At 38.4% G+C, this 19,586-nt stretch overlaps 3 protein-coding genes across 4 annotated transcripts; 1 reads left to right on the top strand and 2 right to left on the bottom strand.

Moving 5' to 3' along the window:
* Positions 1-180: 180 nt before the first annotated feature.
* selenot1a (selenoprotein T, 1a) lies at positions 181-2,841 on the bottom strand. 2 transcript variants are annotated; one of them, XM_053498173.1, is made up of 6 exons: positions 2,668-2,841; positions 1,745-1,855; positions 1,530-1,656; positions 1,105-1,192; positions 761-910; positions 181-460 (listed from the first exon to the last, which is right to left on the bottom strand). In XM_053498173.1, exons 1-5 carry the CDS (start codon positions 2,799-2,801, stop codon positions 786-788), a joined length of 585 nt encoding a protein of 194 aa, XP_053354148.1. In that variant the 5' UTR covers positions 2,802-2,841; the 3' UTR covers positions 181-460; positions 761-785. The 2 variants fall into 2 exon arrangements, with proteins under 2 accessions (XP_053354148.1, XP_053354063.1); XM_053498088.1 differs by having other exon boundaries at positions 772-910.
* A 2,110-nt stretch (positions 2,842-4,951) lies between these two features.
* LOC128538202 (stress-associated endoplasmic reticulum protein 1-like) lies at positions 4,952-9,192 on the top strand. The gene is made up of 3 exons (XM_053510638.1): positions 4,952-5,152; positions 7,688-7,763; positions 8,449-9,192. Exons 1-3 carry the CDS (start codon positions 5,072-5,074, stop codon positions 8,487-8,489), a joined length of 198 nt encoding a protein of 65 aa, XP_053366613.1. The 5' UTR covers positions 4,952-5,071; the 3' UTR covers positions 8,490-9,192.
* A 5,775-nt stretch (positions 9,193-14,967) lies between these two features.
* Positions 14,968-17,397, bottom strand: otol1a (otolin 1a). Its single transcript, XM_053503269.1, has 4 exons — positions 16,959-17,397; positions 16,566-16,655; positions 15,950-16,021; positions 14,968-15,860 (listed from the first exon to the last, which is right to left on the bottom strand). The coding sequence occupies exons 1-4, from the start codon at positions 17,395-17,397 to the stop codon at positions 14,968-14,970; spliced, it is 1,494 nt and encodes a 497-aa protein (XP_053359244.1).
* Between the last annotated feature and the right edge of the window lie 2,189 nt (positions 17,398-19,586).

The raw sequence follows: 19,586 nt of genomic DNA, 5'->3' as shown, positions 1-19,586 counted from the left end.
AAACAGATGAATTATTTTGTTAACATTTATTTTATTATATTTAACATATTCAGCTAAATATATATATATATATAAAAAAATTAACAGATCAATAGAACAAACTGACAATGTTAAATAATCATGATTTGAGCGAGTTAATAAAGTAGGCGCTCTAACAATTTACGATTAACAATTGTATAGTTAAGATCGATAAGGGAAGTACTTTATTAAAACATACTGCTTATGCATTAATCCTGAAGTGAACCGTTTCACTTTTTACTATTGCACTCTATGTGGGACTCAGTAGTGATAAATGGCCGTGGAGGGTTTGTGGGTTGGTATATGGGGCGGAGCCTCTCTGGAAGGGCGTGGCGGCGAGCAGTGGGCGGGGCATCCAGCCTGCGCAGGTAGCGGGGCTACTTTCAACGCAGACCTTCATGAAACGTCACCTCACGACCGCCGGAGAGTCACACCGTTATACCTGGGATGGGTAAGGAGAGAAAAACAAACCGGGTACGAAAAACGTCAATCAAAACTTGATTCCTAAATTCATCTATATTTGTGTTAAAATACAATTTACTGAGATATTTATATTTTCTCTGTCAGAAATGTTTTCCCTTTCCTTTATACTGTAAGTACAGAGTGCCATCTACTGGCCAAGTGCACTTTTTTTTATATAAAACTGGATCTTCAGCATTTTTTTTATTAATTATAGCTAAAGTGAATGTAAAAGTCTAACATTATTTTTTTTACCACAAAAAAGGTGTGTGTGTGTATGTACTTTGTAAGGACCTGTAGCTCCGGGGTTAAGAGTGATATTGTGGAAGTCTGTCCATGGGCACGTTCATCTTCATCTCGTTCTCTAGGATCTGCACCAGCTGCTGCATGGACGGGAGGTGACCCGACTCCAGCTTGGACCACACAGGAACGTCTAGACAGGAACGTCACAAAAAGTTATCTGACACTGTACACTCCTTTCGGAAATGTTACACACAAAGTTTTGTTAACGTTAACTTGCTTTTTTTTCCATTACAGAAACACATGGAGAACTTTAAGTAGCGGAAAATTCAATGCTACTCTAGGACAACAGAAAATAGACGCATCAGCCTGACGAGGGAGTTTTACCGTTAAGCGTGATTTCAAACGCCCCAGTTGACATGCACTGATTTTCGAGCATGTTGCTGAAGAAGAACACCATCATGCAGGCGTAGATCTGTCAAAAACAAGAGAACAGAACAAACCTGTAAGCCGATGTAAAACTCTGAGCATCTTGCTCCTGTAATTTTTCCAAATATCATACTGTAATATCTCAGATTCACATTTAAGCATTCAAAAGACTAAATTTAGTGCTTATTTATCTGCACGTCCGTGGATAAATGACCACTGGGACTTAACACCTTCGCTTGTTAGAGGCATTTTAGTCCCCGATGTGTCCAATACTCTCACAAACACTTCACCTTGGAGATTAATCATAACAGCTACGAGATGTCTTTTTTTTTCCTAAAGAATGGTGAAATATTTATACCCAAACCAAGAGCGTCGAGTCTCACCTTATTCTCCTGACTCCAAGTCCAAAGTCGTGGAGGCTCCATGCCGAAAAGTGCGAACGGGTCCTTGCCTACAACAATCAGCCCGATCAGGAAGAGTTTGAAGATGGATAGAAAGGAAGCGATGTGCCTGAACAGAAAAAACAGATGAGATTAAAATGATGAGACATTTTTTTTCCTTCCAAGACGAATAAAGGAGCGAAGCTTTTGGTTCTCACCTGTAAATCGGCAGAGGGAGATAGTTCTCCCCTTCGATGCGGATGTCTGGGTACCGCTGGGACAAGGCCTGCGTGTACTCCTCAAACACCCGCTTGTAGCCTCAGGAGATGCTGGGAATAAAACAGCACAAACAACTACACTTACTGATCTGATCAGATCAAGGACAAGCCAACAATTTAACCAAAGCTCTGATTGAGTACAGTCTCTAAAATCATGCACACGTTTAATAAATCAATTTAATACCAATAAATTGTAGGTTGAAGTGATTAGTTAATCCTTACACAAAAGCATGTTTACACTGGTTATCACAGTACCATGGCTCAATACTAAAACATCCTAAATTAAGTTTAATAAAGTGCACTACTGACATTTGGGATACAGACTCTGTCTTTGGGGTTATATATATATATATATATATTTTTTTTTTTTCCTCTTGTTTGACAGGGTGGTTTATTAAATATGGCAAATAAAAATAAGTTCTGTCTTCCTAATCTATTTAAAAGCTTAATGGGGAGCCCTTAAGGCCTTGAGAGACGGGCCTCATCCTAAATCATTCTCCACAGAACATCAAGTGCACTAAGCGCCTTATTCTCTCGCGCTTTATGCAGTGCAATTGTGTAGGGAGCAGAAAGCTATTTGAAACTAATTAACGCTTGTCGTTAGGGTCATAACGGAAATGTAAATATACACTCAAATGACAATTTACGGGTCAGGGTATTTTAAACAAAAAAACCCCACACGGTTAAATATTCACCATGTTCAAAATATAAAAGGTTGAGATAATGTACTTTTTTGTTGACGCGCTTAATGGCAACGCTAGCATTATGATAGCTGGCTAGCTAGCTAAAGCAGCTTTAATCAGAGCGCCGCTTGAGGGCGAGTTAAAAACAAAATAAAAAAATAAAACGCTGTGCTTTCTTACCAGATTTGAAATTTAAGAAGCGGACCGGCTGCAAACTGCATTTTGGTTTTCCTGATGCCGTTGTTGTTGTGGCCGTCGGCTCGGTAGAACGAGCAGGCCAGTAATAACACCGCAGAGAGCGGAAACCAGCGCATCTTCACACCTCCGAGATCAACTCGCTAATGAACCGTACCGGAAGTCGCCGGTGCCTTTAAAGGGTGGAAATACCGCGCTGTGATTGGCTCAGAACTCAGTGATATGAGGCGCCGTGTAGGGATTAAATCAAACTTCACGCACATGAAACACATGAACCCCCCCCACACACACACACACATGCAACATGAAGGTTTGGAACGAACATTGGGTCTTGTGATATGTTCACCTATTTGTCTTAAATGTAATTCAATTGGGAAATTTCACATTTCGACAATTCTGAAGTCGATATAAACAAAAATATTTATTCTGGGAGGCGCATGACCCCGTTAAAAGCGGAGCTGCGCCGTTTGCGCATTAGGTACCGCGTAAAAATTACATGCACTCTGTGAAAACGTACAATCAGTACAGTCAATCATTAAGGGATATGCATACACTTACACAGCTGTACTGCAGCTTAAGTGTGTGCATAATCAAATTTTTTTTACAATAATCAATTAAAGAAGAAATCCATTGCACATTTGCCCATAATTGTGCTATGCTTCTCTATCCCAACAGCATGTCACAATAACTCTTTCCCCAGTTTAATCCCTCTATTTATAATTATATTTATTTATTCCAAAATGAAATCAATTCTCACAAAAATGAATTAAACAACAAATCTGTTGCGCTTTTACCCATAATTCCCCTTGTACTATGCCTCTCCCTATCCCAGCAGCATGTCACAAAAGATTTTTCCCAGTTAAACTCATCTACTTACAGTTATATTCATGTATTGTCATTTTAATCAATTATTGGCCCATTAATCAATTAAACAACAAATATGTTGTTTTGTTTTCAATAATTCCTCTTGTATATATATATATATATATATATATATATATATATATATATATATATATATATAAAAAGTCTGCAGTTTTGTATAGCAATAAATTTAATATTTTCCTAAGTGTTTAAGGAAATTTGTGTATGTATTATTAAATTTATTGGCTGACTCTGAAATAGTATAATTATTTTAATACGAAATGTATTGCTTTACGTTATATATAATAATTATAATAATATGGTCATATGGTGAACTGGTATGTTTAGATGCTGTCTTCCCCACTCTCATTGATCACTCAGGTTTGCTGACGGTGAGGTGATTGGTTGCTTTCATCTCAGGAAACCCTCATGTCTGTGTTTCCTTCTGGCTCTCCCTTTTAGTTATGCTGTTATAGTTAGTCCTGCCGGAGTCTCTGCTTGCACTCTACAGTTATTATACATTCACAGTATACATTATGTGACTGTGACCATACCTAACTGTTATCTCTCCTTTTCTGCTCCCGTTCCTTCTCTTCCCTCTCTCCCCCTCTCTCTCTTTCCCTCTCTCTGTCGAGCTACACATGTCGTTCCTGAGCTGCCAGTGATCCAGACTCCCTCTGCCCTCCGGACCTGTCGGACCCATCCTGGTGACCCGCTTCTGGTTGGAGATCTCGTGACACATGGATGCCCCGTGTGTCTCTTTGGAATGCGTCTCGTGTCTGGGGATGGTTCTCGCTACCTAGAAGACTGGTCTGGCCTCAACTGGTGTTGGCAGCTGTTTCTCTGAGGACTTGACAGTTCGATAGTTCATACAAGTCTACCTGAGTTTTCAATAACTAACTGGACTCGATATTAACATCAATTAACATCAACTGTTATGCTGAACTGCCTGCCAACTAACACACAGTATAAATGCAGATCAATTCCTGCTCTCTGTTTTACCCAGATGAGGATGGGTTCCCTGTTGAGTCTGGTTCCTCTCAAGGTTTCTTCCTACTACCATCTCAGGGAGTTTTTCCTTGCTACTGTCGCCCTCGGCTTGTTCATCAAGGACTATCTGACCATTTTGATTCATACACATTCACATTCCACACAAACTTAAATCATTATTTTGATTGTGTAAAGCTGCTTTGGGACAATGCAAATTGTTAAAAGCGCTATACAAATAAAATTGAATTGAATTATTAATATCATATCAATATTATATACATCACACTATTTTTCTTTTCCCGATGTGTGTATAATGAAACGCTTGCTTACTCCCTAGTTCCACTTCCGGTCCGGCCCATTGACGCTGAGTGGCTGAGTCGATACAAACTTCCGGTTTGCGGTGGGCGGGGTTATGTTTGTGAGTACGTAGCCATAAACGAGACAACTTTCTTTCCTCGTTACCTCGAAAGCAGCTCCTGTCCTGTTCACTGGGGTTCAGAGAAGCAGAAGTGTTTAAAACCGCAGCTGCATCAAGATGGTGGCAAAGCAGAGAATCCGTATGGCGAACGAGAAGCACAGCAAGAACATCACGCAGCGGGGCAACGTCAAGTCGACGGTAAGCCCGTCGTCGCCATGGAGATGTCCAACGTGTCAGATTTGCTGCTAAGCTAACTCTCTTCCTTCTCAGGCGGACACGAACGGGAACAACACTCCGTCAAGTGAGACGGAAACAACGTTATCTGAGTTGACTCGCTCAGAAATGGCGTTTGGTTTCAAAATAAAACATAGATGTTCAGTAATAACGCTTTTATTAAACGGTTGTTGGGTCCGATATCACGCGCACACAAAGCGGGCTCGAGCTGAGGTCGTACTCATTAGTACGGTAGTACGCGTGGCTACACCTATCGCTTATTTAAATGCTCTTTAGTAGAGTAGTATACGTGCGTAGAACGTTGGCTATAATATGAGTGGCATACTGATTAGTATGGTAGTGCGTAGTGTGGCATATCGTGCTGACTAGTGTGTGGTGTATGTATGTATACCGGAGTATTAGAGCCATATTGGCTAGTGTAGTGTCACGTAGCATACTAATTAGTATGATAGTGAGTACTTTGGGCGCGCAGATATACATAGTATTGGTTACAAAACGTATTAGTAAGCTAGTACGCATTGTTACACGGTGGGCTTATTGACACTGTTTTTGTAGGGTAGTATGTAGTGTTTTAGGATTAGTATTAAAACTGATTAGTGTAGTCTTACGTAGCATACTCATTAGTATAGCAGTATGTAGTTTTGATATGTAGTTATAGAATTTGTGGCATAATAGTTATGCTGGTATGTAAGTATGTAGTTTACAGTATTGGTGAGAATGATTTATATGGTAAAATGTAGAATACTAATTAGTATGTCATCTTGGTACATACCAATAATACCACTGACATGCACAAATTCATACTACCATACTAATTTGCATGTATAGCATATTGACACTGATTAGTATGGTAGTTTTAGTACATGGCAGCCTATTAATACTATAGCTAATTAGTATGCTAGTATGTTATTGTGTTGGTGGCATACTGACTAGAGTAGTGTTAGTAGCATACTGACTAGTGTAGTGCTATGTAGCACCCTAATTATTATAGCAGTATGTTAGTATGTTTTGTTACCTAACTGTAGCATTAGTGGCATGCTAATTAGTATAATAGTATGTAGTTACAGTATTATAGATACAATAATTACTATGGCAAAATGTAGAATAATAATTAGTATGGTAGTATGTATTTTGGTACATAGCTATTGTAATAGTGACATACTAATTAGTATGATAGTATATAGGTATAGTATTAGTGACAGTGATTTAATATGGTAAAATGTAGAATACTTATTAGTATGATAGTGGAACATCGCTATAAGTAACAGCGGCATACCGATTAGTATGTTAGCATGTACTTGCAGTATGAACGGCAAACTGTCTTGTGTAATCTTATGTAGTATACTAATGAGTATGGCAGTGTACAGTTTTTATACGTAGCTACAACATTAGTGGCATACTAATTAGTATAACAGTATGTAGTTATAGTATTAGTGACAGTTATTAATATGGTCAAATGTGGAATAGTAAACAGTGTGGCATTATTTAATTTTGGAATACAGCTAATTGTCGCATACTGATTAGTATGGTGGTATGTATTTATAGTATTAGTGGCAAACTGCCTAGTGTAGAATTATACAACATACTAATTAGTATGACAGTATGCAGTTTTGATATGTAGCTTTATAATCGGTAGCATTCAAATTAGTATGTTGGCAATAATTCCTATGATAAAAGGTAGAATACTAATTAGTAGGGTAGTATGTAATATTTCTGCATACCTATAATTTTAATGACATACTATTTTGTGTATTAGTTTACTTTTGTGCACATATTGCTTATTGACACTGTTTAGTATGGTATTATGTAGTTTTTGTACATAAGGATAGTACTAGAGGCATACTGATTAGTAGGGTAGTATGTTATTGTGCTAGTGGCATACTAACTAGTATACTGGTATGTAGTGTACTAAATAGAACAATAGTATGTTATTGTGCTACTGGCGTACTGACTAGTATAGTACTATGTAGCAAGGATAGTACTAGAGGCATACTAATTAAAATGCTAGTATGTCATTTTGAAATGTACTGTTGCGCTAGTAATAGTAGCCTACTGATCAGTAGTGTAGAATGTAGTCATAGTATTAGAGGCATACTGATTAGTATGGTAGTACGTAGTTTAGGTGTCTTTCGGTATCTATAATATTGGGGGCATACTGACCAGCATAGTAGTATGCAGAATACTAATAAGTATGATAGCACGCAGCTATCACATAGGGATAGTATCAGTAAACTAGTATAGTAGTATGCGGTTAATCAGGGACACATACAGCATCTGCGTATTATGAGTAACATTAATGTAAAATCAAGCTGTTTAAAGCTTAATTTTTTTTTTTAAATAAATCAAATATTCTTAAAATAAAATCAACATAAAGGGGGTGGGGGCCAGACAGATCAGAGCAATGGGTAAGAGCTAATAGGGGAGAAAAAAGGAAATATACTTTAAAGGTTGTGAAAGTCGTCTGCAGTTTCATTTACATACAAACTGTTTCTTTCTCAGAAGCCTAACACGGAGGACAAAGTCTCAGTGGGACCGTGGCTCCTGGCGCTCTTTATCTTCGTCGTGTGCGGCTCAGGTGAGTGCATACCGGTTGGTAACGAAACCTAATGCATGTCATCTCAGTGTCTCGTCGACTTCAAGAAACAAGGCGTGTTTGTGTTCCAGTGTTGAAAAACAGTGCTCAGTTTTCGCCCTTGAATTAGAGTTAAAGTTATGATAAGAATGATTCATGAGCAAGGCTGGCCTGATAGCGGGGTATATTCGGATAAAAACAGACACACTAGCAGGTGGAGCTGTTCTCATGACACTGTTTAGAAGAAGAAATGAGAGAACTTTTTTTTTTCCCCTCTTTTTTTGATGCCTTATTTTCTCCAATTTGTATCTAAATGCCTGGGCACATGGAGATGTGAACTCTCTGAGCACTGGGATCGTTCCAGTAGTCTGCTTGTTTGTGTTCCAGCCTTAAAGATTTGACATTTTGGCACATGGGCTTGCGCCTTTGCCCTTTTTTTTTCTTGTTTGTTTGCCCTGGGTTTTATTGCCCTACAGCGCTCATCTCAGCAGTGAAACAAAACCGTTCTCAGGTTCTCACTTGGAACTAAAAAAAAAAAAAAAAAACTTAATCTTTCTTTCTTTCTTTCTGTCTTCATTTTTAATATAGAACAAAGTTCAAGAGGAAAAAGACTCCTTGCTGTTTCTGGTATTAAATATAAAGCCTTGACCCCAGATTTTAAAACGTTTTTCTGTTTTTGTCTCCACAGCCATATTCCAGATCATCCAGAGCATCCGAATGGGAATGTAACAAGCACGGATCCACCGCCTCGCCATTCTCAACGTTCTACTTCCTGCTCCTTCGCAATAAAAAGGAATTCCTTACGGTTTAATTGAATTAATTTGCTTTTTTTCTTGGAAGTGGAACAGCGTCCCGAGTCCTCTTCCTTGTGCCTTATGACCATGAGGACATTTCATCAAGCAATTAAACTGCCGTCCGCTATGCTTCGTACTCTCAGCGCAAGCTAAAATGTGACTCGTCTTACTTCATTTCTTACATTCCTCTGGAGAAAGTGGTCATTCTTTTTTTCTTTTTCTTTTTTTTATCCCTATATGAAGGCGCTCGATGTATCCTGATCTCTTTGATTTTAATATTTAACTGACCAAATCTTGATAAATTTGCACAAGGTGAAGGAGACGAAACCCAAGAACGGAATCAGTCGAAAGATCGACCCTCTCCCTTTGACCACTAGCGTAAATTCTTTTCATTTCATTCCTGTACGATGATTTTGTGATTAACAGTATTTCAGATGGCTGCCTCTGTGTGTTTCAGTTCTGATTAGCGCCAGAGTCTCGGGCTGCGTATGGGCTTCGTCTCATTTACGGTTCTCAGGCACATACCGCTCTTTGGCATGCCCCACCCTTTGGTGACATAGAACTGTGGTGTCTCAGAATTAGTGGAAGCTTAACTAGATCATGGGGTCCAAATGAAATAAAATGTCTTTGAGAGCATGGTTTCTGTTTGTCCTCTTCTTTTTTTCACACACACACGCGCAATAGTGTTGCTGTTCTGTGTAACTTTACTTAAATAATACACCAACAAAAGTTAGTAAAATGATTAACAAAACATTCTTGCACAAGACATGTGTGTACATTTTTAAATATATATATATATATATATATATATAGACATAGACATACACATACATGACCTGATTCCAAAAAAGTTTGGGACACTGTACAAAATGAGTGAATAAAAACAGAATACAATGATGTGGAAGTTTCAAATTTCAATATTTTATCCAGAATACAACATAGACGACAGTTTAACTGCTTAAACTGAGAAAATCATTTTAAGGGAAAAATAAGTTTCATGGCATCAACACATCTAAAAAAAAGCTGGAACAAGGCCATGTTTACCACTGTGTGGAATCCCCTTTTCTTTTTATAACAGTTTGCTGTCAATCATAACGTCTGGGGACTGAGCAGACAAGTTGCTTAGGTTTAGGAATAGGAATGTTGTCCCATTCTTGTCTGATACAGGCTTTTAGTTGTTTAACTGTCTTAGGTCTTCTTTGTCGCATCTTCTTCTTTATGATGCGCCAAAAGGTGAAAGATCTGGTCTGCAGGCTGGCCATTTCAGTACCCGGATCCTCCTACACAGCCTTGGGTTGTAATTGATGCAGTATGTGGTCTGGCATTGTCATGTTAGAAAATGCAAGGTCTTTCCTGAAAGAGACAACGTCTGGATGAGAGAATAATTTGTTCTAGAGCTTGGATATACCTTTCAACATTGATGGTGCCTTTCCAGATGTGTAAGCTGCCCATGCCACACGCACTCATGCAACCCTATACCATCTGAACTGAGCGCTGATAACAACTTGGATTGTCCTTGTCCTCTTTTGTCTGGATGACATGGCATCCCAGTTTCACAAAAAGAATTTCAAATTTTGATTCGTCTGACCACAGAACAGGTTTCCACTTTGCCACAGTCTATTTTAAACAAGCCTTGGCCCAGAGAATGTGTAGATATGACTTCTTTTATGACCTATAGAGTTTTAGCCGGCAATGGCGAATGGCACAGTGGATTGTGTTCACCGACAATGTGTTCTGGAACTATTCCTAAGCTAGTGTTGTGATTTCCATTACAGTAGCATTCCTGTATGTGATGCAGTGCCGTCTAAAGGCCCGAAGATTACGTGCATCCAGGACTGTCTTTGTGTATATGATTTTTTAGATGTTGTTCTGTAAATACACGTTTGGTATTTTTGTTGATATTTGCTAAATCGTCAAGAGGCCAGGAAAGCTGGGTGACGTCCTCAGGGGGACAGGGAGGCATGGTGATGTTCTCGGGAGGACACAGGACCCAGGGTGATGATTTCTGAAGGTGAGGGAAGGTCTTGAGGAGGAGAAAGAGGCAGAGTGATGTCAGAAGAGCTGAGATGTGTAGTGATGCTCCTTGGTTATTGGCTGTGGAGGACGTTTCCTTCGCTTTCCTTGGCACGGGTTTGACAGAAGAGTGCACGTCTCAGGCCTACGGGTTGAGCTGGTGTTGGTGTGGATATTTGTAGTGATTTTGAGGTGACAAAATCTTTTCGATTAAGTGTCGAGGCTTCCCAAAAGGTTCATTTCATGAAGCTTCATTCAAGGGCTCAGAGTTACTGCCATCTAGTGGACAAGTTTGGTGCAGCAATTAGACAAACAGCCAAAAGATTTTGATTTTCCTTATTTATATATTGTACAAGACATAAATGTAAAGTTCTTTTGTAAAAAGAAGTTTTTTTTTTTTTTTTAAATCTTGGTTTACGAATTTAAGAACAAAAAAATCTCCAATATAATGATTCAGTCACGTGATTCAGGCAAGCATATGGCATTCGTTGTCGTTGGTCACGTGACCCGACACACGCCCCCTTCTGCTTGATCAGTGACGTCACTGGATATTTTGTGTATAATAACAAATACTGTACTTATTAAAGTTTTGACCTTGTTTTATTTTAACTGGGTTAAGAAATAGTAAGTGTGTAAGTAATAAATGAGCTGACAACTTTTGTCTTTAAATATTATTAAACACCACCAATGTTTCTTACAAAGAAAAAGAAAGAAAAAAAAATCATCCAGCATCAGCAAGGCAGCAAGTCAACAACAAAGGCCATAGTTGGAGAAGATTTGTTGAATTGATTTAAGCAAAACTGGACCTTCTTTAAAATAGATTCTTGTTCAAACATCATCTCTGTCCTGTTTATAAACCTGTCAGCTTCTCAGATCTGCCGTTATACAGCTGTAGATCTTCTCTGTTCATATTCTACAGTATTTCGCATAAGGAAGGTTATAATAGTGCCGCAGCGCCGTCTAGCGGCCAATGGAAGAACCGTGGCCGCGGTGACGTCAGCGTTCCAACGGTCGTTTTGAATGAGGTCATTGATCTCAGATTTCTGTCAATTATTAAATAGTTTTCTTTAGTTTTTGTAGTAACAATCTGAGGAAAAAATATTTATGCATCATTTTTTTAATACTTCTACTACGTAAATGTAATAATCTTATATAGCTGCATATATTCACACTATTTGGTATTTATATAGGAATAAATACATGTTTACTGTTAATGCAAAAAAAATAGTAGATTTACAGTATACATACATGATTAAATATGATTGTTTAATTAATACTTTAGGGCAGCACGGTGGCTTAGTGGTGGCTTAATGTTTAGCGCTGTTGCCTTGGACCTCCAGGGTCCGGGTTCAAGTCCGGGCCAGGTTTGATTCCCACCTCTGTGTGCGTGTTTGCAAGTTTGCATGTTCTCCCTGTGCTCAATGGGTTTCATCCAGGTACTACAGTTTCCTCCCAAAGTCAAAATACATGCAGATTAAGACTAATTGGCATACCAGATTGCCTGTAGTGTGGGTGCCAATCCATATCAAGGCACACACACTACAGGCCATCTGGTATGCCAATTAGTCTTAATCTGCATGTATTTTGACTTTTTTGACTCCAGGCACCCATGACACTGAATACTGGATAAAGCGGTATAGATGATGAATGAGTGAGGGAATTAAGACCTTATTTACAATATTAGTTAAAACCAATATTCACATTATCATTTTTCATATTTATTAATTTAATTAATTAATATTTGACAAATGTAAACCAAAAAAAAACACTGCAAAAAAACCAGGTATATTTTTTTAAAGAATGCAAAAAATATATATATAACACAAATTCATGATTTTTATGTTTTATTAAACAGATTTGTACTCACTTTCAGCAAACACGATTAAATACTGGGTTAAATTTCTGTTCTGTTAAAGAGCCGGTCAGGTTTATGCTCCTCTGTTTCAGAATAAAACTTTCTATTTTCGTGAATATTTTATTTTGTCTTGGCATTGATGAATCTGCAGATTACAAAAGAATTTCTGGCACCCCTTATTAAAATTCATTCATTCGTTTATTTTCATTTCATCACACTGGCAGCAGGCTGTGGAGGTCATGATGCCCAAATGTTCCCAAGCCAGCTGTAAGATATAATTCTCATGGGTATGCCCCGGGGTCTCAGTTAATCCAGTGAGACTTGTGTGATAAAGTTTTAGAGCAAACCAAGCAGGCGGGAAAAAGTCATTTCAACTTTCTTCTCTCAGTTTGGGAGAGCAGCACTTACCAGTTAAATTTCCACATTTATATTTTCATCATTTGTGAAATACTGTATGAATAATCAAATAGTCAAATATTAGATAATAAGTCAGAGTATTAGGATGATTAATTCAAATACGTCAGAATTTTGAGATAGACAAAAATGTTAAGACATTAGCGCAAAGATGTAAGATACTGCAGCGAAATTAAGAGATGAGTCCAAAGTTTGAGATAAGTCGAAGTATTGTCAAAGTCAATTATGATTAAATTAAATTAAACATTAGGAAAACTGATCTTATGTTTAAAGAAAATTCAAAATGTTTTTATTATCCAGTTGTCACAATTTTGACTTAAAACTGCATTTTGAGATAATTTTAAGAAGAATAAGTCAAACCTTTAAGGATACCTCTTTTTAAGGATAGTTCACAAAGTTGACATATTTAGTTAAAATTTGACAGACGCTTTATATATATATATATATATATATATATATATATATATATATATATATATATATATATATATATCTTTAAATAAGTATAGATTCATAAAAATGTTAAGATAAGTCAGACGTTTGAGCTAATAAGTCAAATTTTAAGATTAAAAAGTGAAAAATGTGAGAACATTTTTAAATAACATTTGACAAATCATTTAATCATAATTTTTGCAGAATTAAGATATTCGATTAAAAAAATTTACCTTAATAATACTATACAGTATAATAATACTGTATATATACATACATATAAAGTAAAAATTAAACATAGAAAAATTGTGCAAAAATACAGAAACACCTATTCTATACAAATATGTTTTTTCCTTGGTTTTTTTTCTCTTGTTTCTTTGCCTTACTATGCAATAAGTTAAGATTTTCAGGTGACTCACAATTCTAAATTATTAATACAAATTTTGAGATAAGTAAGACTTTTGATATTAACAAGTCATATTTTTGCTATTTACTTGATGTAATGTGTAAATGACTGCCAGCCAGTAGTCATACAGTAGATGAGCTCTAAAGCCTTTCCTTAATGCCTGAGGGTGCCTTTAAAGACAAATTTTTAAAAATGACATGTTTAGAAATGCACTTCAGCCTAAAACATTTGTGTCGTTACTAACTTGTGCCCCCCTTGAAGAGAAAATGAAAACAGTAACACAATGATCAAGTGCCATGTTTTTTATTGTACAAACAGGAAACTATGGTTATGAGCAGTGCTGCTGTGGAGAGGAATTCGTGTCACATTGAGACGCAATCATTAAAATAAAGAAGAACCACATGAAGACCTGCAATGCACGTGTGAATTATGTTGCATTAGCCGTAAACGAGACAAAATGAAAAGTAAAGCCGTTATGCATTACACTTATGCTACTTGAACTTTTTCCTGAAAAACAGTTGAAAGACAGAATGCTAAATGTTTGCCCGAACTGCATCCAAATTGTATTGCTATGACAAAATATAATTATTGACCTTTACCAAATTTGGGATGTTTACAAAAGTCATACCCCATTTAAGCCTTAATTTCTACTATGAAGTGATGCACTAAGCCTTAATTTCAAATAAAAGGAATCCCTCATTTAATTGAAAATATCCAGGAAAAGTTAGAAAATTCTCTGTTTTATAAAAATATGTCTTTAACAATAATTACATTTTAAAAAAGCATTGAAAATGTATACTTGATCCAAAGCTAGTTTTTTAAACATGCACCGATTTTTTTTGCATAAAACCCAGAATCACACATTATTTTAAAAAAGGAAAAAAATTAAATTACCTGATTATCATCTAATTAATTCCTTCTTTCGTTCATCTTCAGTTACTGCTTTATCCCAATCAGGGTCATGTTGCCTCAAGAGGAAAGCCCGGGAACAAAAGACACTAGGTAGATAGATGTCATTTGGGGACACTGCACTATTTAAAAGTAATTGCACTGCATAATGATTGCTTTTCAATGCGGTATGTCTTCCATTCCATATGCTACAATTAGTCAGTGTCTGCAAAACCATCCCTGAAGATACACTCTGATATGAATTTCAGCAGAGTTATTAGTAGCTGGTCAGCTGCTGTTAGTAAGCATATTTGGCTTTATTATGAGGCTCGGGTAAAATTTGATGCAACAGGCACTGGTCACATGGAGTAAAGTAAAAGGTCCATTCTTAGGGTTCCTCAATCGTCATTCCTTAGTGGCATCAGCAAAGAGCAGAAAGCCAGAAAAGGTACTGTCATCTTCACTGCTGGAGTAAATTCCATTCCAGTCCCGCAGTGTCTCCAGCCACACCTGATCACCGGCTGACAGTCGGATCAGGGCCATGTTGGAGGCCTGGTCGATGTCCTGGCCATAGAGTGAGTCACGAGTGCGCAGTTTACGGACTCCGTTTACTACCAGAGCGGCCCGTAAAGGACGACTGCGGACAGTGATGTAGTAGGAAAACACGTAGACGCCTCCATACGTGCAATTGAACTTGCTGATGTAGGGGTCCCAATGTCCCTCCTCATTGTAGATGACTTTGTCAAATTTGACTGGGTGGCCAGGAGGGGGGAAGGACCTGCTAGGGAAGAGTCCTACGCTAAAAGCTGAGCGCTTTTGAATAAATGGTTCTCCTTTTGAGCCCTTCATTCCTCTTTGGCCACGTACCCCTTTCATACCTCGCATTCCTTTCATCCCGTGCATCCCTCTTTGCCCTTGTGGTCCAGGTGGCCCTCTTTTACCCGGCTCTCCCTGTGGACCTGGAGAGCCTGTATCTCCCTTTTGGCCCATTGCTCCAGGAGGTCCATCTGTGCCGTTAAGTCCTGGCTTGCCCAGGTCTCCCTTAGGTCCTGGAGGCCCAGGTTCACCTTTGCTACCTTTTTCCCCCTTATCCATCATAGCTCGTTCTACCATTTCTCCCTTTTCACCCTTTAGCCCCTTCATTCCATCTCGTCCAGCAAGTCCCATAGGTCCTTGAAGGCCCATTTCACCCTTTTCTCCCTTGCTCCCATTTTGTCCAGGTTCCCCTTTGTTCCCTAGTTCACCTTTCAATCCAGGCGAACCAATATCGCCTTTGTCTCCTTTAAGACCTGGTTCACCTGGAGACATTAAAAGAGAAGTTATACCGACTTACCTGTGGCAGAAAGTCAATTTCTAATGAGAGATAGTTATTTGCAGGACAACAAACCTTTATCTCCCGGTTTGCCATTAGAACCTGGTATTCCTGGAATCCCTTTCTCTCCCGCTTGTCCCGGATCTCCTGAAGGAAGAATAGGTATGTCATTAAAACCTTTTATAGCTATGCAACAACAATGACCTTCTCACTGGTTCCTGATCAAGAACAAGCTACATGGTAGTCATTATAATCCATCTAAGTGGGAAAAGTTGGAGTCTCTTTATGGGTGGTTATAAGGTTTATTGCCTTTCTAGCAAGAAGTTGAATGATTTTGACGTTAGGCAAAGATTTTCCTTTGTTTGATGATAAAAGACAAATACTTACTTCACCAAGAACAGTCTTCATCATTACCACCAATTCTATCTTTGTAAACTCCCTGTTCTAGATCACGCTATCACCATAGAATACTGTGGTCTGTTTCTTTATGACTTTTAATTTTCCTTGTCTGTCCAGACATTAATAACTCTCTATAATGATACCATTACAAAACATGGACATGCATTAGCCTTCTGGCATCTATTGGTGTCATTGAGAGGTCTAAAAGCATCATAGATTCACTAGGCTAGAATTTTACAAAATAAATTTGGACCAATTTGGAACTACTAGCTTTAGATTAGCCTTCACCGACCCTTTTCTCCCTGTTGTCCTGGAGTTCCAGGAGGTCCTGCTGGTCCTGTTGCTCCCTGAGGTCCCATCTCTCCCTTCTGCCCAAGAACACCTGACATGGACAGACATAAAAACATGGAAAAACATACCAGAATGGGCAGTCAAATATAGCAGTTCCTCCAAATCTAAATCATTATCCATCAGCTTAAGCTCCTTACTCCAACCTTAATATAGGGGCAATACTGTACACTCTGTGTGGACCAACAAAATCTAAACACAATATATTCCATCTAAATATTTACTCAATATTTATCGCTGAAATGGATGATTTGGGAGTGCCGGTCTTCTGGAATGTTCACCACCTCTAGCTTTCATCTCAGCCTCTACACTGTATCTTTCATTTCCTCTGTCTGACCTGGCGACCCCTTCTCTCCGATGGGTCCTGGAGGGCCCCTCTCTGGTGGACAGCACTCACAGAAGTTGAAGAAGCACTCGTTGTAGTCCAGAGTGTAGTTCCGGGGACCCATTCCGGGTGGCAACATGGCCTCCGTGTGGTAGTCAGGTGAATATGCCTCACTGGAGTAGGTGCTGCTCTCGGTGGATGACGAGTATGAATCCGTGATGGACTCTGTGGTCTCATAAGGCATGGCACTGCTGGAAGGGATAGGAGCCATGGTGGTGGTGAAGCGGACGCCCAGGCGGGTAGGCGACGAGGAAGTAGGTTCCCCGTTTTGAGGGGGCTTCTTAGTAGGCTTAGCCCAGAGTCGCTCTGGACTCCTGGAAGTTGACACCTCGGCCGCTGCTATCACCATTGAAGCCATCACCAGGATGGCCAGGCGGAGTGAACCGGCCATTTTTATTGATGATGATGATGATGAGTAGCAGCTTAAAAACTACAGGGCATAAAAGGAAACACAATGTATGTGAAAATCAGAATACCTAAAATAAATTAAATTCTACAAAAAACCCAAAACCTTCGGTAAACCTTCGTATATACTTCCAGTCCAACCTTCTTATAATCTGCTGAATATATATTTGGAACATATTTGGAAGGAGTCTCCAATACCAGTGCTTCAACCCTACAGTGCTTCAGTGTTTTTTGGCAAAAAAAAATTTCATTTGGTATTTCCCCTTATCGTATTAAGAAATATAGATGCCGTATAGCTGCTATAACATGAGTTATAGAAAAATATGATTTCTGCAACTTTGCGGCCTTTACAATTTCACAGTTGCCTAAAACAATGTTTTTTTTTTTTCTTTTTAAATCTAGCTTTTAACAATGTTTTTTTTCACTTAAACATTCAGTTTCTTCTGTTATATTGATATGTGGCTGATTTGGCAGACGTCTTGCTGAGAACACTTGAGTATTAGTTTAAATGTCTCAAAATAGCAAATTTCTGGCAACTAAATGGTGACAGGTGTTGTTGTCTGTAGTTATGTAGATATATATTTCTATAATCGGTGCACAGTGTATCGTAAAATAAAAATTCATTATTCACACAGTTGTCATATTTATCCCCAAAATAAAATTACCATACGGGTCTTGTGTGCTTTTGCCGATTGTGATTAAACTTGCAATAAAGAAGAAAACGAGACATCGCTTACCTTTGTCGGTTCGCTTCTTTGCTTCAGGAGTCTTCTTCTCCGTCGTCCTTCTAACCTGAGAGGGAACAACATCGGAGCCACCGCCTTTTAACAGCCTGGGCCTCTGCATTCCCTTGGGCCTGTCCAACAACAGCCTGTTCAGCTTCAGTGCCATGTGGCATGTCCTTGGCATGGTTTCGAGGGTACGATACCTGAGGAGAGGAGGCTAATGTGATGTTTTCGAGACCATATCGTATCAATCAGCCCCATTCCCAGGCATCCTTTGGCGGAGAACAAGTAGTGCATAAATTTACACTCGTGCACGTAAACGCATGCATTAACACACTCACTTATTAAAAGATGAATATTTTCTAGACGACTGCTACCATTATTATAGGTGGTACAAATGTTTGTGCAGCCTTTGGACAAAATGATGCACATTTTAAGCTATGAATAGCAGAAGAAATCCAAATATCAGTTAAACTGGTTTGTTTTTCATACTGAACATTATATAAATTATTCTCAAATAATGTATATCCACATATCTTGCGTTCGTCCGATCTACTGTACACAGATATCATATATGGCCTTCGTAGTATAAGGACTGACATCACTATTTTCTTGTACAATTTACATATTGTTTGATTACATAAAACTCATATTCATATATTAAAATTGGAATTAAATCTTTTGTAAATAATGTCATAGATAATTTGGAGAATAGAAATACATTTTCCTTGTGTTTCCGTTCAAAATCCATACAGAACACAAACTTTTGCATTTGTTGTTTTAGAAAATAAAATCTAAAAAAAAAATCTAAATAGTAAGCAAGAGGTTGAATGAGTCACGGTTTTCCCAAGGATCAAAGAGATTTAGGAACTTGGGGGATTTCACTGTAGGCTCGACCCTGTACACTGGGGAGCGTATGGTCTCGCACCTAACACCCCTTCAAACAGCACCACCGAACGCAAGCCCCCCACCAGAAGCTCTATTTTTTCATGTGCACACAATCGACTTCTGAGAATAGTAAACAAGGAAAAATTCCTAAATGAAACCCAGGGTCAAGACTTCCTGGAGAGGCTCCCTCTCTGTTTGGCAGAAGCTCAAAGGGAAGCTCAATAATCAAAGCCAACCAGAGACTGGACTGCAAACCCAAGCTGTGGCAACATTTCTGAAGCCCACCTAAAGGAAATTTAGCACTGGTGACTTTAAGGCTCCAGTAGGGTTACAGTAAGGGTAAATTGCTCATTTCAGGTGGTGGATAATGTTCTTACACTTCTAGGACTTCATATCTGACTTCAAATCTGATCCATATCAGAAAGACACTCAGGGGTGTGTATGCTAGCCATGCAACACACTTGAAGTAAAATAATGCATAGGTTGTTATTTATAAATTATATTTAAACTGTTAAGTCTATATAACATTTATATAATTCTGGTCAATTAAACCCTGCATGCA

This window comes from Clarias gariepinus, chromosome 1, assembly GCF_024256425.1.
Source record: "Clarias gariepinus isolate MV-2021 ecotype Netherlands chromosome 1, CGAR_prim_01v2, whole genome shotgun sequence".
In the NCBI taxonomy this organism is placed as follows: domain Eukaryota; kingdom Metazoa; phylum Chordata; class Actinopteri; order Siluriformes; family Clariidae; genus Clarias; species Clarias gariepinus.
Note: the sequence above shows the minus strand (reverse complement) of the source record. Positions and strands in the feature narration are given on the sequence as shown.

What these genes read in the sequence shown, in the direction of transcription:
- LOC128538202 (XM_053510638.1), top strand. Translation starts at nt 5,072, where the DNA reads ATGGTGGCAAAGCAGAGAATCCGTATGGCGAACGAGAAGCACAGCAAG. An exon ending in GGGGCAACGTCAAGTCGACG is followed by an intron (nt 5,153 to 7,687) that starts GTAAGCCCGTCG and finishes TTTCTTTCTCAG; the next exon opens with AAGCCTAACACGGAGGACAA. An exon ending in CTTCGTCGTGTGCGGCTCAG is followed by an intron (nt 7,764 to 8,448) that starts GTGAGTGCATAC and finishes TTGTCTCCACAG; the next exon opens with CCATATTCCAGATCATCCAG.
- otol1a (XM_053503269.1), bottom strand. Translation starts at nt 17,397, where the DNA reads ATGGCCGGTTCACTCCGCCTGGCCATCCTGGTGATGGCTTCAATGGTG. An exon ending in AGGACAACAGGGAGAAAAGG is followed by an intron (nt 16,022 to 16,565) that starts GTCGGTGAAGGC and finishes TTCTTCCTTCAG; the next exon opens with GAGATCCGGGACAAGCGGGA. An exon ending in TGGCAAACCGGGAGATAAAG is followed by an intron (nt 15,861 to 15,949) that starts GTTTGTTGTCCT and finishes TAATGTCTCCAG; the next exon opens with GTGAACCAGGTCTTAAAGGA.